Here is a 13,520-nt window from a genome sequence, read left to right on the forward strand (position 1 = left end):
GTTGACTACCTAAATAGCCCTTTAAATAAATAAAAAAGTTGATATTTCTGATATGTTTGACACAGTGAAAAACAGCCTGGGGTCAAATTGACCCCAAAGAACACCGACATTAAACATCGAATGGGGTCAAATTGACCCGAAAGGTAACAGGAGGGTTAAACATTCTGTTTAGGATGAAGATGTATTAATGTTCCATATGGAAGAAAACTGCTAAATAACTGCTGAGTTGCAGCACCATTGTATAGAAGAATGTATAAATGTATATATCCGTCTTTTGTCATAAATCTCTATGTTCTCACAAAATATACCGAGAATATCGGTAATATGTGATTAATCATGATTAATCCACAAAAACCTGTGATTAATCAGATTAAAATTTTTAATCGTTTCACAGCCCTAATTTGAATTTAAATTGTTTGCTCTATGCTCATTATTATGTACCCGTTTTTAAATGTCCTGTATATGCAAACATACTTGACAATAGACCAATTCTGAGACTCTTTACATCACTTACATGAAAATTGACTGGACGGACGCTACGGAAAAAAAAATCCAAAAATAGTTTTAGCAGTTATTCACATCACAATGGTGCTACCGTGCGAGGTATCCATCAGGACTCTAACATTCATACAACAGTCACCACTACGGGGGTTTGGAGTTAAGTGTCTGGCCCAAGGACACGTCAACATGGACTAGCAAAGCTTGGGATCGAACCACCGATCCTCTGATGTCTGATTGAAGGGTGACCCTGCTCTACCACTTATCCACAGTTGACCCAATTTAATTATTCAATAATCCCCACATGATATATTGTGGATTGCAATAGTTATACACTTTGTTATGGGAGAGATGGGCTTAAACTATGAATACAAAACCTTAGCTGTCTCAGTCAGACTCCTCGGTACATGACACTATGGTTGTTGTCTTTTCTATTGTACAAAAATACACACAGTGAAAACCTTCCATCCTTATGAAATGTAAATATAAATAGCAAAGTAGTCACGTGTGGAGAAATCCAGTCAGAGCAGATGCAGCAGTGGGGGGTCTGCTGTGGAGGAACTGGAACTCGATAGCACTCCAGAGACATACGGGGAGCTGGAGGGCACACCGGCATCCTGTCCTCAAACAGAGAGGCACTGTGTCAACCAGCCCACACTATTAGAGTCTTTACAGCTGAGGCTCACCGCTATGCCATTACACACATTCACATACAAGGGGCAGTTGAAGTGATGCACTAGTAAACAGTAGCATTACTGCTTTTGTTCTAAGAACACTACATTTCAAAGTAAATTAGAAAAGTTTGGAGGGTAAACATCGGAAACATTTGCATGTTTTCGAACAGTGAGATTAGTGTTCAAACTTTGTGCGAATGGCAGATTTTTACTTTGAGCAAACCCCAGAAGGAAAAACACCAAAAGTGAAAAGCTGATAGTGAAACAAACTGATTCAGTGCGATTAAAACAAGATGTGAGGAGAAAACACATTAATAGGACTGGTTCCAAATGTTGGAAATACACGCGGCGATTGAGACGAGAAGATTTGAATTAAGACTGAAAACTGTTTGGTCTCCGCTTTCTCAACTGGCAGGTTTTAGTGAATTGTGTTTGTGCCTTCAAATAGAAATCAAAACATTTGTATTTATTACTCGATTGTTTATATGTATTACATTATTGTTTGTATTTGTGTTTATAGTTATTGTGCACAAGAATTTCCTTTAAGATTAATAAAGTTCTAGTTTGGCTTATAATATTATGAGGTAACTTTTATAGAGTGATGCGTCATTTTCCAAAAACTTTAGTCAAGCTTAAAAAAATGCAGGTTCCTACATTTCACATGATGCAATTTATATTTATTGTCAACAGACCCATGTTTTTCCATGAACCTGTACTTGACCTGTGGTTGTTTATGGAACCAGCTTTGACTTTCAGTCCGGGGGGGCAGACACAGTCATCACATTTAAGACTTTCCTCTTTAACATCGCTTATAGTTAGGGCTGAATCAGGTTTGCCCTGGTCCAGGCTCTATATGCTGCTATAGGCTGGAGGACGTTTTAGGATACACTGAGCTCCTCTCTCTTCTTCTCTCTCTCCTTATGGCCGAATGTACATCTTTTCATTGCACATTACTAACTCTACTTCTTTCCCGGAGTCTTTGTGCCTTCTCGCCTCATAGCACATATGACCTGGCTGTGTCTGAAGCTGGTCCTGACTCTTTGCCCCCAATTCCTGCATCCAGCCGCTGGCCTGGGCCTGGCCTCCTTCCCCATGGCCCTGCCTCCTTCCTTGTGCTTTTTGCCTCAAGGGCCTGGCCTCAATGGTCCGGCCTTTTTTGTGATGCCCCCCCCTTCCTCTCTTCCTCTTCCTGTTAATGGAGTGTGGAGGTCTGGATCGTGGTCCAGGCCTACTACTCATTATTCATCATTGTTGCCATATTCATTGAATGTGTTGTAACTCTGTAATGCTGTTCATCTGTATAGATGACATATATTGCTGCTGTCCATCTGGGGAGAGGGATCCTCTTATATGGCTCCCCTCAAGGTTTCTTCCTTTTTTTCACTGTGAAAGTTTTTTTCTCTTTTTTTGGGGAGTTTTACCTGATCCGATGTGTGTACAGATTGTAAACCCTCTGAGGCAAGTTTGTAATTTGTGATTTGTGGCTGTACAAAATAAACTGAATTGAATTATAGCGCTTTTCAAGTATTCCAACCACTCAAAGCGCTTTAAAACTACATGACATCATTTACCCATTCACACTCATTCAAACACTGATGGGAGGGGCTAAGGTTCCACCTGCCCATCAGGACTAACCAACATTCACACACATTCATACACTATAGACACAGCTATGAGAGACATTTGGTTAAGTGTCTTGCCCAAAGACACATCGGCATTGGCTAGCAGAGCCGGAGATCGAACCGCCGATTCTTTGACTGAGGGATGACCCTGCTCACCACTGAGCCATACGTTTCTATGATGGATGTCCAAACATACCTAACAATGTATTAGCTACCAACTTAGCATCTCTCCTGCTGGAACTTTCCATGCAGTGAGTAGCAGGCGGGGTATACACACAGAGCCCCATAGCTAACTGGGTTTAAATAAACCACTGTAATACCTGGCACAGTGTCTCCCACCCCCTCAACCCTCGACTTCCTCATTCCTCTGCCCAGCCTGTCTGTGAGGCTTTCAAGCCCATGTGCCACACATTGCTGCCTCTGAGGATTTCCTGGCACCCAACCAGACAAGGCTGATACTAAATAAATAGAGCCTATCAGCTGAGGGGCTCACTGCTTGATCTGCCTCCTGTCAGCATCGGCCTCCAGATGTGAGGACCTGGCCAGTGTCACCAGTTCACATGAATGGGAATCTTTCCTCCCTGCGTGTAAACTCAGTATTATTTATACCCTGTAAATGCTTTGCTGACTGCCCTTGGCATCAGGCCACATCTATTCATATTCAAGGTATTTACACAAGAGGCAGGGCCAAGGATAACATTTAATGCAAAATACACCTCAGGGCATACAAAATGTCCTGCTAATTTATTTTTGCTTCAGCTCATGTGCTCACATTTTTGATGGGAATGAGAAAGCCATATTGGGGATAATGGCTCTGCAGTTTCATTTAATATGATTATTTTGTTTCGACAGACATGCCTATCTTCTGATGTCTCTTTGATCCGCTGAAAAAGAAATTCAACTTCTCCACATGGGAGGTCAAAGTTCAGGGTCAGCGAGAGAACGGCAGAGAAGAGAACCCACGATTTCTACTTGAAGGGTTATAACTCAAACGTGTCTTCCTCTGTAAACTGTATGTTTTTCTCCAGGAGGCAACGTCTGGTTCTTAAACCTGCATTCTTTCTCATGTCCATCAGGGGGCAATTCCTCTGTTTGTGTAGAAGTCTATCGAGAGAATGACAACTTGAATGATATTTCTCACTATATTTATTCCCTCAGTAAACATTATAAACATGAGTGTATGGTCTTAATCTCTAGTTTCAAGTATTCTTCATTACAGCATTATGTTAAATTTCGTAAATTATGGTAGATTTAAAGAGACCATATGCTTTAGGGCGGGGCTACAAAGTAATCAACACGTCTCTACCAGAGACGTGTACGGTTTCTCTAAGTCACTCCAACTAAGTCCAAGGACAAATCCTAATGTCCCCCCTAAACCCTTAAACCATGAACCCTCAGGGACTTACTGACGTCACCTGGTAAATGGTTGAGAGTGAGAAACTGTGAGGGCTTGAAATATGAATGGGACAGAACTTTGCTGCAACATATCAGGTTACCATGACGTAAAAATAGTGTGGGTATTTATTTTAATAATTGATTTGAACGTCTTCCAGCTTTTTCATCACGAGATGAGACGTCACTTCAAATAATCCATTGACTTGTTTTTGTCAAAACAGCTTCAATAACAAAACGAAATGTTTGATGAATAAACCTAAGATAAGATAATATTAAAAAATGTCTGCTTGCATTCCTGTTATTTCATGTGTTTTATGTTCCATCTTTAATCCTTAATGTTGTTGTGCTGTCCACTTTGTTTACCTTTTTTTTTTACATTTCCATACTTCCATTGGTAACTGATTGTTTACGTCACATTGCAATAAATTGTGGGTCGGCATATAATGCATCCTTACGGATCCATAAAGGGCTCAAAATGTCTGCCAGAGAGCCCTCAAACAATCGACGATGTGACAGTGGAAGAGCCCTAAACCCTCACGGACTTAGCGGGAGTGCGCCTCAAAAGTCTGTGAGTCCGTGAGGGTGGAGATTGGGATTGGGCCCGAATATTCACTTCTACTCACTGGTTGACAAAATCCAAGAAGGTGACGGCCAAAATGCTGAACTCAAGGCTTCAAAACAAACCAATGGATGACTTCATGACAACTATGTCCACTTCTGAAATGCAGTCTCTAGTTGACCCTTATTCAGACATGAAACTACTGATTTTAGCAGATCTATACACCGCCTCCCCATTATTTCTATCTCGTCTTTTGAGGTGACATCATGCATTTTAGTTCAGTCGGTGAGAATGTTGGAAATCAATTAGCTGGGGACGGTTGTGAGCTCCTCCGTTCGCTCGTGTCTATACATAATAGGATGCTTCACCAATTTGTTTTAAAGTAGAAATCTTTGCACGAGAACAAAGACGAGTAACACCAAACACCGAACATCGACACATAATACAGACAACTAACAAGGACACGTGGGGTCAGAGTGTGTCTCAGGAAGATTTCCACCCATAAACACAGACACTTTCACAGGGATTCTAATGTTAGTAGAAAGTAGATCCAGTGAGTGGGGTGGAGGCCGACAGTAACTCACAACCTGAGTGAACTAGTAGCGCAGAGACAGAAATGAATGTGTGGTTGAGGTCCACTCCCACGCTACGCCCTGACCTCCTTGGTCCTCAACTAATCTGCATGCACACATTCTACTGGAGCAATCACCAGCAGTGACGTCAGAGAGTTAGAGGAGGACACGGCTCGTGTCCCCCGCGTCTCATCCACAAGAATGTTCCAAAACAATCGCAAAGACGTGACCACGACTGGAAGGGTTTCAACTTCTCAAGTTAAATCAGTTGGCGTCACATTCACGCGCACACTTACTCTCTGCCGGGTAGAAGGGCTGCATGTCGACCTTGTGCACCTCCTTGGCGTAGTACTCCTCCTCGCTCCGCTGCCGCTCGCACGTCGCCGCGCGCGCGTTCGCCTTCTCCTGCAGCAGGTCGCGGGTGCTGTTGTAGATGGCCACGATGTCCTGAGACACTTCGTCGGGCTCGGGGAAGTCCTCCGGGGGATTGGTGAGCTTCAGCTTGCTCAGGATCTGCCCTCGAATGGCCTCGATGCGCTTCTTCTTGAACTGGTCCATGTCCAGCGTGCTGCACGTGGACAGACTGAGCGCCACGGCGGCTAGATCCAGAGTGAGGAGAAGACTGACTACACACAGGTTCATCTTCTGCGGCTTCCAACACAAAATAAATTGTTTTTTTTTAATAATAAAAAAAGATCGAGGATAATATTCACCGAAGCTATTTTAAACCCCGCCAGGCAGACACATTTCTGAGTCCAAAATCATTTATGACCGCGAGCCAAGTGGCCCCGAACCGCTATGTGTAAAAAAAGCGAACGGTTCGAATTCCCCAGTTTCAGTAAAGTGTACCTGAAAATCCATTCAACTGTGTGGACAGAAGGAGAAGCCGTGACTAACGCCGGTAGAGTCGGTGCAGCGGAGTGTTGGCGGAGTGGGACGTGCGGCCATCAGGCGGCTGCAAGAGGTCTGGATGGAACCAGGGGAGCTGAAGACGACGGGACCGAGCTCACCTCCATCGCGTTTACACTCCACACATCACACGTCACAATAGTGGGTCAAAGATCGTCCGAACTCGAACGCGGGCCCGAAATTCACGCGGGGACGCGCTTTGAGAACTTTTTAAAAAGTGTTTTCTGACTCGCTGAAATCACGAATCCATACAAAGCTGTGATTTCACGATGAGAGGGTCCTCCTTCAGAAGTAGCTCAGCGACTGCATATCGCTTTTTACGCGTCCCCCTCAACCCATCTAGTTGGGGGGCGGCTCGTGCCAAGCGGACAGCAGCGGGACGCTTTCAAAAAAGAGTTTAATACAGGACGAAATTCCACGTGCTCCTCCTCTGGTCTGTGGTCTTCACTGTCGGAGAAAGGGACCCTTCAAATCCACCTTACGAGACGGTTTGTTGTGAATAGGAGCGCTCACTGTGCCCATTGGGACAGCGCTGCAGCGGCTAATGGCCCGTCGGCCCCTGTTGCGTTCTGACGCAGGGTCCTAAAGCCGGTCCGCGCGCGTTTCTCTCTGCGTCATTAGTTAGTTTCTTTCAGACAAAAGTTCCATTTTTCAACTGGTGTTCGAACCGTGCTGAGCTCTGCTGAATGTCACATGTGGTTGTTGTGTACAGACCGAGCTGCTGTGGTTCAGTAATGCTGCCTGCATAGTGCATACAGACCATGGTTTCATCACGTGGATGCTCTGTTTGAATAGTGGACTTTAGGCATACTGTCACTGCAAGTTCAATTCAATGCAGTTTATTTCATATAGCCCAATATCACAAATTTGCCTCAGAGGGCTTTACAATCTGTACATTTACGACACCCCTGTCCCAGGACCTCACTTCGGATCAGGAAAAACTCAACAAAAAACATTTTCACAAGGGGAAAAAGGGGAAGAAACCTTCATGAGAGCAGAGGATCCCTCTCCCCGGATGGAAGAATACATGTCATGTGTACAGAATGAACAGCGTTACAACACATCCAATGAATATAACAGAAATGTATTCATAATTAGTAGTAGGCATGGACCATGATCCAGACCTCCACAATCCATAAATCAGAAGGTTGGGGAGGAGACGTATCAGCAGGGCCATGGCAGGAGGCCGGCCCACCAGACAAGAGGCATCAGAAACAGGTCAAACAGACCCTATGAGACATGAAGTCACAAAGACTCCTGAGTGTGCTAGTGAGTTCACTTTACTGCCATTACAACAAACATGACAGTGAAACCATGATCTAAATAGAGTGATGCAGAGACCGTGAGGCCAAACTGGTCTGCTGTGGGTTTCAATGCACTCTGAACTTTGGATTCTGATGCATTCGTTTCAAACTGAACCAAACCCAACTGTGACACAACAGAAGGCGTTGAAGCCCCCCAGGCTGAAGCCCCCACAGGCTTTTACAGGATGTCACCACCACAGACTGTAAAAGCATGAGCTAGCCACCGTGTCAATCAGTAGCTTCACTCACACTGATCTTTCTCAGTGACAGGATCTAACTAGTCACTTTCAATGCTGATTGGCTGTGGTGACAGGCGGACTTGATGTCTTCAAATTGAGACAACTGTACATGTCCAGGAGTCTTTACCAGATAGGTTCATGCCTCCTGAGGAATACGAAGAGGCATTTGTTTGACACCAATACACAAAAGTCGATGGCCACTGTCCCTTTTCAATCAGATTAAATGGAAGGCTGAGCTGGCTGTTTAGCTTTGATATTTCATCAGTCACACCACAGAGCACTCACAGCCTTTCATCAATTGGTCGTTTATTCAAAACATTCCTATTTACAGAGTTTACAATGATACAATAGTATGACGGAGAAGCCCCTTCAAGTTTCCCCAGGTCCAACATCTGTCATCCTGCTTCCACATGGTTTGTCTCACAGTGGCAAAGGGGCTTGCTATCGGATTTAACCTTTCCACCCTTCCTGAGGTTCAGCTGTTCTCTGCAGGTTAGGGTTTCTGTGCACCAGAAAGTCCCTTCAGTCCTTATTGGCGGTGTCATCCTCCTCTTTGTCCCAGTCTTTCATGGTGGCCCCCATCATGAAGTCATCAGAGAGGACCTTCCATGAAGACTGGTCCTCTGCTGCAGCCGCCTACACACACACACACACACACACACACACACACACACACACACACACACACACACACACACACACACACACACACACACACACACACACACACACACACACACACACACACACACACACACACACACACACTTTAGGGTTCACAGTATTTAGGGTTCACAGTGTTTAGGGTTCACAGTGTTTAGGGTTCAGCACTGCTCATGTCTTCATGGGATTCATGAGAGAACAGTGACACCATGAGGTGACACAGGGAACTGCAGCGCTTTTTGTTTTTTCTCTGACTGGTTCGGTGTACAACATGAACGATAACAAAGAGCAGTGACACATCCATCTCTTCATCCTCTGCCGCAGCTGTGAAACGTGCCCAACATTTGGCCTAAAATGCTATGCCTTTCAGTCCTAGAACACTGATGGATACATGGCGTACTCCTTCTGTAGAGAAGGAAGACGTTATTGAACTTACAGCGGTGTCTTCAGTCTTGCTGCTGGCTCCGCTGCCTCCCTCCGTCCTTCTCAGCACATCGATGAAGTCTTTCTTAGAGACGGATGAAAGAAACTTGGCCTTCTTCCTCTCCGAGCCACCAACTTCCTTCAACTTGATATCGATGGTTTTCTGGTGCTTCCGTACAGCGTTGAACAGCTGCACCACCCCTCTGAACAGAAACACGCACTGGGATCAGGGTTGAAACTCATTGTTGAGAATGTTAAACAAAGCCACACAGAAACAAGTAAACACCTGGTAGCAATTCTCTGCAGAGCCTTTTCAGTTTCGCGGTCCTTCACCACATCAGGTTTCTCTCTGGCCATCATCTCCCACACTCGCTTCTTGTCTACCTGATGCACACATGAAAAAAAGTTTCATGCTGGACATCTCGCAAAAAAAACACTGGTCTGCAACCACTTTTGCAGCATTTCTACATAGAGCTTGTAATACACACACATATATATATATATATAGCTTTTGGAGCACTGTGTAGCGTACGATATCTCCACATGTTAAAGTTCAATTCTTTCCCCACAATTGTACCATACGGCTAAATTCAGCGGGCAAAGATTTTGGGCTATACAGAATAATTTGAATTGAAATTGAGCTGCTGCCCAGATGCCAACAAATAGAAAGACAAAACGGAAATGGGGGCGCTAGGGCTTGGTTCTGGCTTGACTTTTTTTTTTTTACACGTCGTCAGGGTAACAAACATTCTCACTTTATAGCTGAACAGTTCACTTCAATGTATATCTGAATACATTTGAGAAATAGGCCATGCAATAGCAGAAGATCAATTAATTGTTGATCCGCGCTGCCTGTTGGATCAGTTTGCATAAAGTTTAAGTCGGGTTGTAGTTATGCAAATGTAGTTATGGTAAATAGTCAGTGAACCGGCCGTGTCACAACCACAATGCATTGTTTATGCCTAGTGCATAACTAGTTTCCCTTATTACAGTTGTTACATTTGCCGGGAAATGATTTGGAAGTGTTATACTATCAATAAAGCCTAATTAGTTGTAGATGGGATACACAGACAAGATGAGCCAATAAACAATCTAACTCCTCACTGTCCCCATTACCTGTTTCTTTCTCTCCAGCTGCTCCTTTTTCTCTTTCTCCTTCATCTTGTCCAGCTCCTTGTTCTTCACAAGGATGCTGGTTCTGCTCTCGGGGGTTTTCTTTCCCAGGATCTTGGCCATGGCGTCAGCCCACCCAGCATTTGCATTACTGGCATCTCCCTCCACAGCCTCCTCCTCAGCCTCCTCCCCATCACTCCCTCCTTCACTATCTCCGTCACTGTCTCCTTCGTCATTTGCTTCATCGCCTGAGCTTTCCTCGGCGCTCCCCCCTTCAGAAACGCTCTGGTCATCGTCGTCCCCACACTCAGGATGTGCATCGACTCCTGAGTCACAAAAAAACCGAATGCAAATGTATACGGCTGCTGCAACCCGCCCGAGTAACTTACATTACTCATGGTTCACCACAGTTATGAGATTAGGAATAGGTGAAAAACAACACTCTGGAAAAACAAATTTGGACAATATTCATTTAGAGAATTTGATCGCATTAGGAAACCCGTCGTCTAAATGATTCTGTGGATAATCTGCTTTTGAATGACACTTTTATATCTTTTATCTTGCCATCAACTCTGAGAAATGTCCCCAAATGCTGTCAACTGATCTATTTTGTTTCTTTGTTTGCTGCTTGGTGGAACATTTACAGCAGTGTCACTATGGAGCTTTGATGAAAAAGTGTATGAGGAGTGACAGTGACAGCAGATTGGTGTAAAAGAAAAAGAGTCGTTAAGTGTTGTTATGTGGAGCTCAGCTATGGGGAGCTGGTTTCTAATGCAGTGAGGCAGCAGCGTTGCATAAAGTTAATAAGAACCTCTCTGTTGAACACAGAGAGTGCCGTGAGGAGAACTCCGAAATTGATTTTGGATTATTGATATTCTAAATATTGAATATACAGTTTATGGCTGTGAACAACATCCCTGGACTGCTATTGTTCCTGTCCACCAATATCTGCCGTCTCTGCCACATTACTAACATGTATGTTACTGCAGAGAGTTTTTGTTGTCATGTATTCTTTCTAATTTCTTTGTGCTGAAAAACGCGCCACTCTGTGAATCTCTCACTAACTGCTCAGCGTGCTCAAAGTGATGGTTGCGAGTTCACGTAGAAACCCAAGAGGTACTGTGGGTAAGTTCAACTCGCTTCTAAGTGCAGGTTAGTCAACAATAGGTCCTGAAAGACTACTTCCACGAGAAGCACCGGCGAACGCATTTCGTATCTGGACTACATTCAACATATAAGGCGACGGAGTTTCCCTGGCTTTAACTAACCTGACAGGTTAATGCTCACCGTACAGTGCTGCACTTCTTTAGAGCCCTCCAGCTTTCGTTGCGTCAAAACTGGGTAACGTGGGCTGAACAGCAACATGGCTATTGCTAAGCTAGCTACGGAGCACATCGTCTACTACCAAATGAAGTTACGTTATCTAGCGAGGAAACGTATCTGGGACATTACACATAAGTTTGCAACACGTGTGTCGTGTTTTAGACAGTGGATTTTGTATTAAAAAACTCACCAGGAGACTGCACATGTGTTTTCACCAGAGCTGCCATCATGGAGTTACACTTAAACCTCTCCGTAGAGTCCCGACTACGATGAGGTTCCGTCCCTACTTCTTCTTTGGTAAAATGGTGGGTCGTGGTAACCAGCGTAAGGGCATTACCGCCGCCTACTGCGTTGGAGTGCGAACCAGAGTTATCTTAAAAACTGACGTCTGCTTGAGCGTGAGAGACTGTGAGAGGCTTAAAATGGTGTAAATACGAAAAAACAATGTATACAAGTGTTGTTTTTTGTTTCAACTTTGTACTCCCAGATTTGGACGTCTTCCAGCCTCTTTCATCATAAGAGGAGTAGTCATTAGTTGGAATGCTTCAGCAGTCCAACTATTGTTCTTCACTTCTTTAATTAGTTGGAATGCTTCAGCAGTCCAACTATTGTTCTTCAAATCTTTAAGAAACTTCTTCTTCTTCTATTTCTTCCGTACATATTTTGGACCCTTTCTCCTCCTTCATATATTAAGCTACAGAAACTGTTCAAATATTAAAATATTCAGCTCCTTCAGCTCATGATTGCTATCACTTTTCATATTTCTAACTCTTCAACTGTTCATATTATAAATATGTTATGTTTATTAATTTGAATGGGATCACAATGGAGAAAGTATTCAACTTTAAAAGTGAAGGGTTATTTGGGAGTTTTTCCTGATCCGATGTGAGGTTTTGGGACAGGGATGTCTATGTGTACAGATTGTAAAGCACTCCGAGACAAATGTGTAATTTGTGAAATTGGGCTAAACAAATTAACTGAATTGAATTGAAAAGCTTCTAAGATCTTCATACTTTCAGCGAATTCAATCATTTATTTTTTAAATGTTGACATAACCTTCAACTTTTACTGTATATTTTTAGATATTTTTTATCTTTCCACATTATCAAATGATTAATATTTTTATGGAATAAATAATGAATGGGTTCCTATGGAGCAAAGCTTCAAATCAGCTTAAACTGTTTCAACTTTAAAAGATTACAATGTTGGCATATGTTTAGCTACAGACACCATTTTACCTTTAAAATGTTGAGAAAATCGTTAGCTATAACTTTATAGTTCGGTGTTTTTTTATAGCGCTTATATGTATTTAATTGTCCCCGTTTTAGTTGTATGTGTTTTTCGGCTCCTCTTTGAATGTTCAATGTGTGTGTGTGGGGAAGTCTAGAGCTGTGTCGTCATCACTGGAGGGAAAGGCTGCATCAGAATCTTGAAAAAAAAGATTTGTATTTCGTCACTACGGCCGAAATTCTCACTCTTTAGGCATTATTTTCTGGTAAAGTAGTAAGGGATCTTGTGCTTGTCGTAGACATGTGACTCTGGAATCCAACAGTTTCCCAGATTTTTCTAGAGGAGCCTTAATGAGGGAGCAAATCCACATTTTGCCCCATAGAGCACCATTACATCTTTCCCTCCAAAAAGATTTCTCACAGACAATCATACCTGATTTCTAAATTGCTGCTAGAGACACATATCTTACCCGACAGTCCCACCATTCACACTATCTGTTCATCAAGTCATCCTTCCTCTCAAAAAATATTGCCGAAAGAAATGGAGCTATGGTTATCTGACTTTGTGAGATAGTTTAATAGGAGTTCCCTAGCTTTAACTCCATGTTAATCCTGGCCACTTTCTTCCCTTTGAAGTGATCACTATGGCAACCTTTGATGTTTGCAGCAGACAGGTGTTCTCATTAGTGCAGTTTGAAAGAACCAAAGACACATCCACACACGCACACACACAGCGTCTTACTTACATATACACATTACACATAGACGGCACCTCTTGGTGGATATTAAGAGAAGTGGATGTCATGCTAGCATGACGTTAGCTCGTCTTAGACGAAATGGCTGACTGTGTCTGTGTTCTATCTCATGGATTTTAGATCATCATGCATATGTCAACAAACAAATGCATATTATACCTTAAATGTGATTTTCTCTGTAGACCTCCACTGCCTGACCCACACAATGAAATGCAACGTTCCAGAGCAACAACCGGTTGATA

The 13,520-nt window shown here is 43.3% G+C and overlaps 2 protein-coding genes across 3 annotated transcripts in view; both read right to left on the minus strand.

Moving 5' to 3' along the window:
* The window catches only part of tgfb2 (transforming growth factor, beta 2), a 56,243-nt gene extending 49,517 nt beyond the window's left edge, over positions 1–6,726 (minus strand). Inside the window, exons 1-2 of one of the 2 annotated variants that reach the window (XM_056434482.1) lie at positions 6,170–6,726; positions 5,617–5,946 (exon numbers count right to left, since the gene is read on the minus strand). In XM_056434482.1, the coding sequence (XP_056290457.1) occupies positions 5,617–5,878 (262 nt within the window). In that variant the 5' untranslated portion in view covers positions 5,879–5,946; positions 6,170–6,726. Of the gene's footprint in view, positions 1–5,616 lie in introns of both variants that reach the window. The other variant, XM_056434481.1, reaches the window with a different exon arrangement.
* Positions 6,727–8,061: 1,335 nt separating this feature from the next.
* Positions 8,062–11,549, minus strand: rrp15 (ribosomal RNA processing 15 homolog). The gene is made up of 5 exons (XM_056434484.1): positions 11,485–11,549; positions 9,975–10,297; positions 9,145–9,242; positions 8,872–9,061; positions 8,062–8,408 (listed from the first exon to the last, which is right to left on the minus strand). The coding sequence occupies exons 1-5, from the start codon at positions 11,522–11,524 to the stop codon at positions 8,295–8,297; spliced, it is 765 nt and encodes a 254-aa protein (XP_056290459.1). The 5' UTR covers positions 11,525–11,549; the 3' UTR covers positions 8,062–8,294.
* Positions 11,550–13,520: the final 1,971 nt, after the last annotated feature.

The sequence above is a fragment of the Pseudoliparis swirei genome, chromosome 16 (assembly GCF_029220125.1).
Source record: "Pseudoliparis swirei isolate HS2019 ecotype Mariana Trench chromosome 16, NWPU_hadal_v1, whole genome shotgun sequence".
NCBI classification, from domain to species: Eukaryota; Metazoa; Chordata; class Actinopteri; order Perciformes; family Liparidae; genus Pseudoliparis; species Pseudoliparis swirei.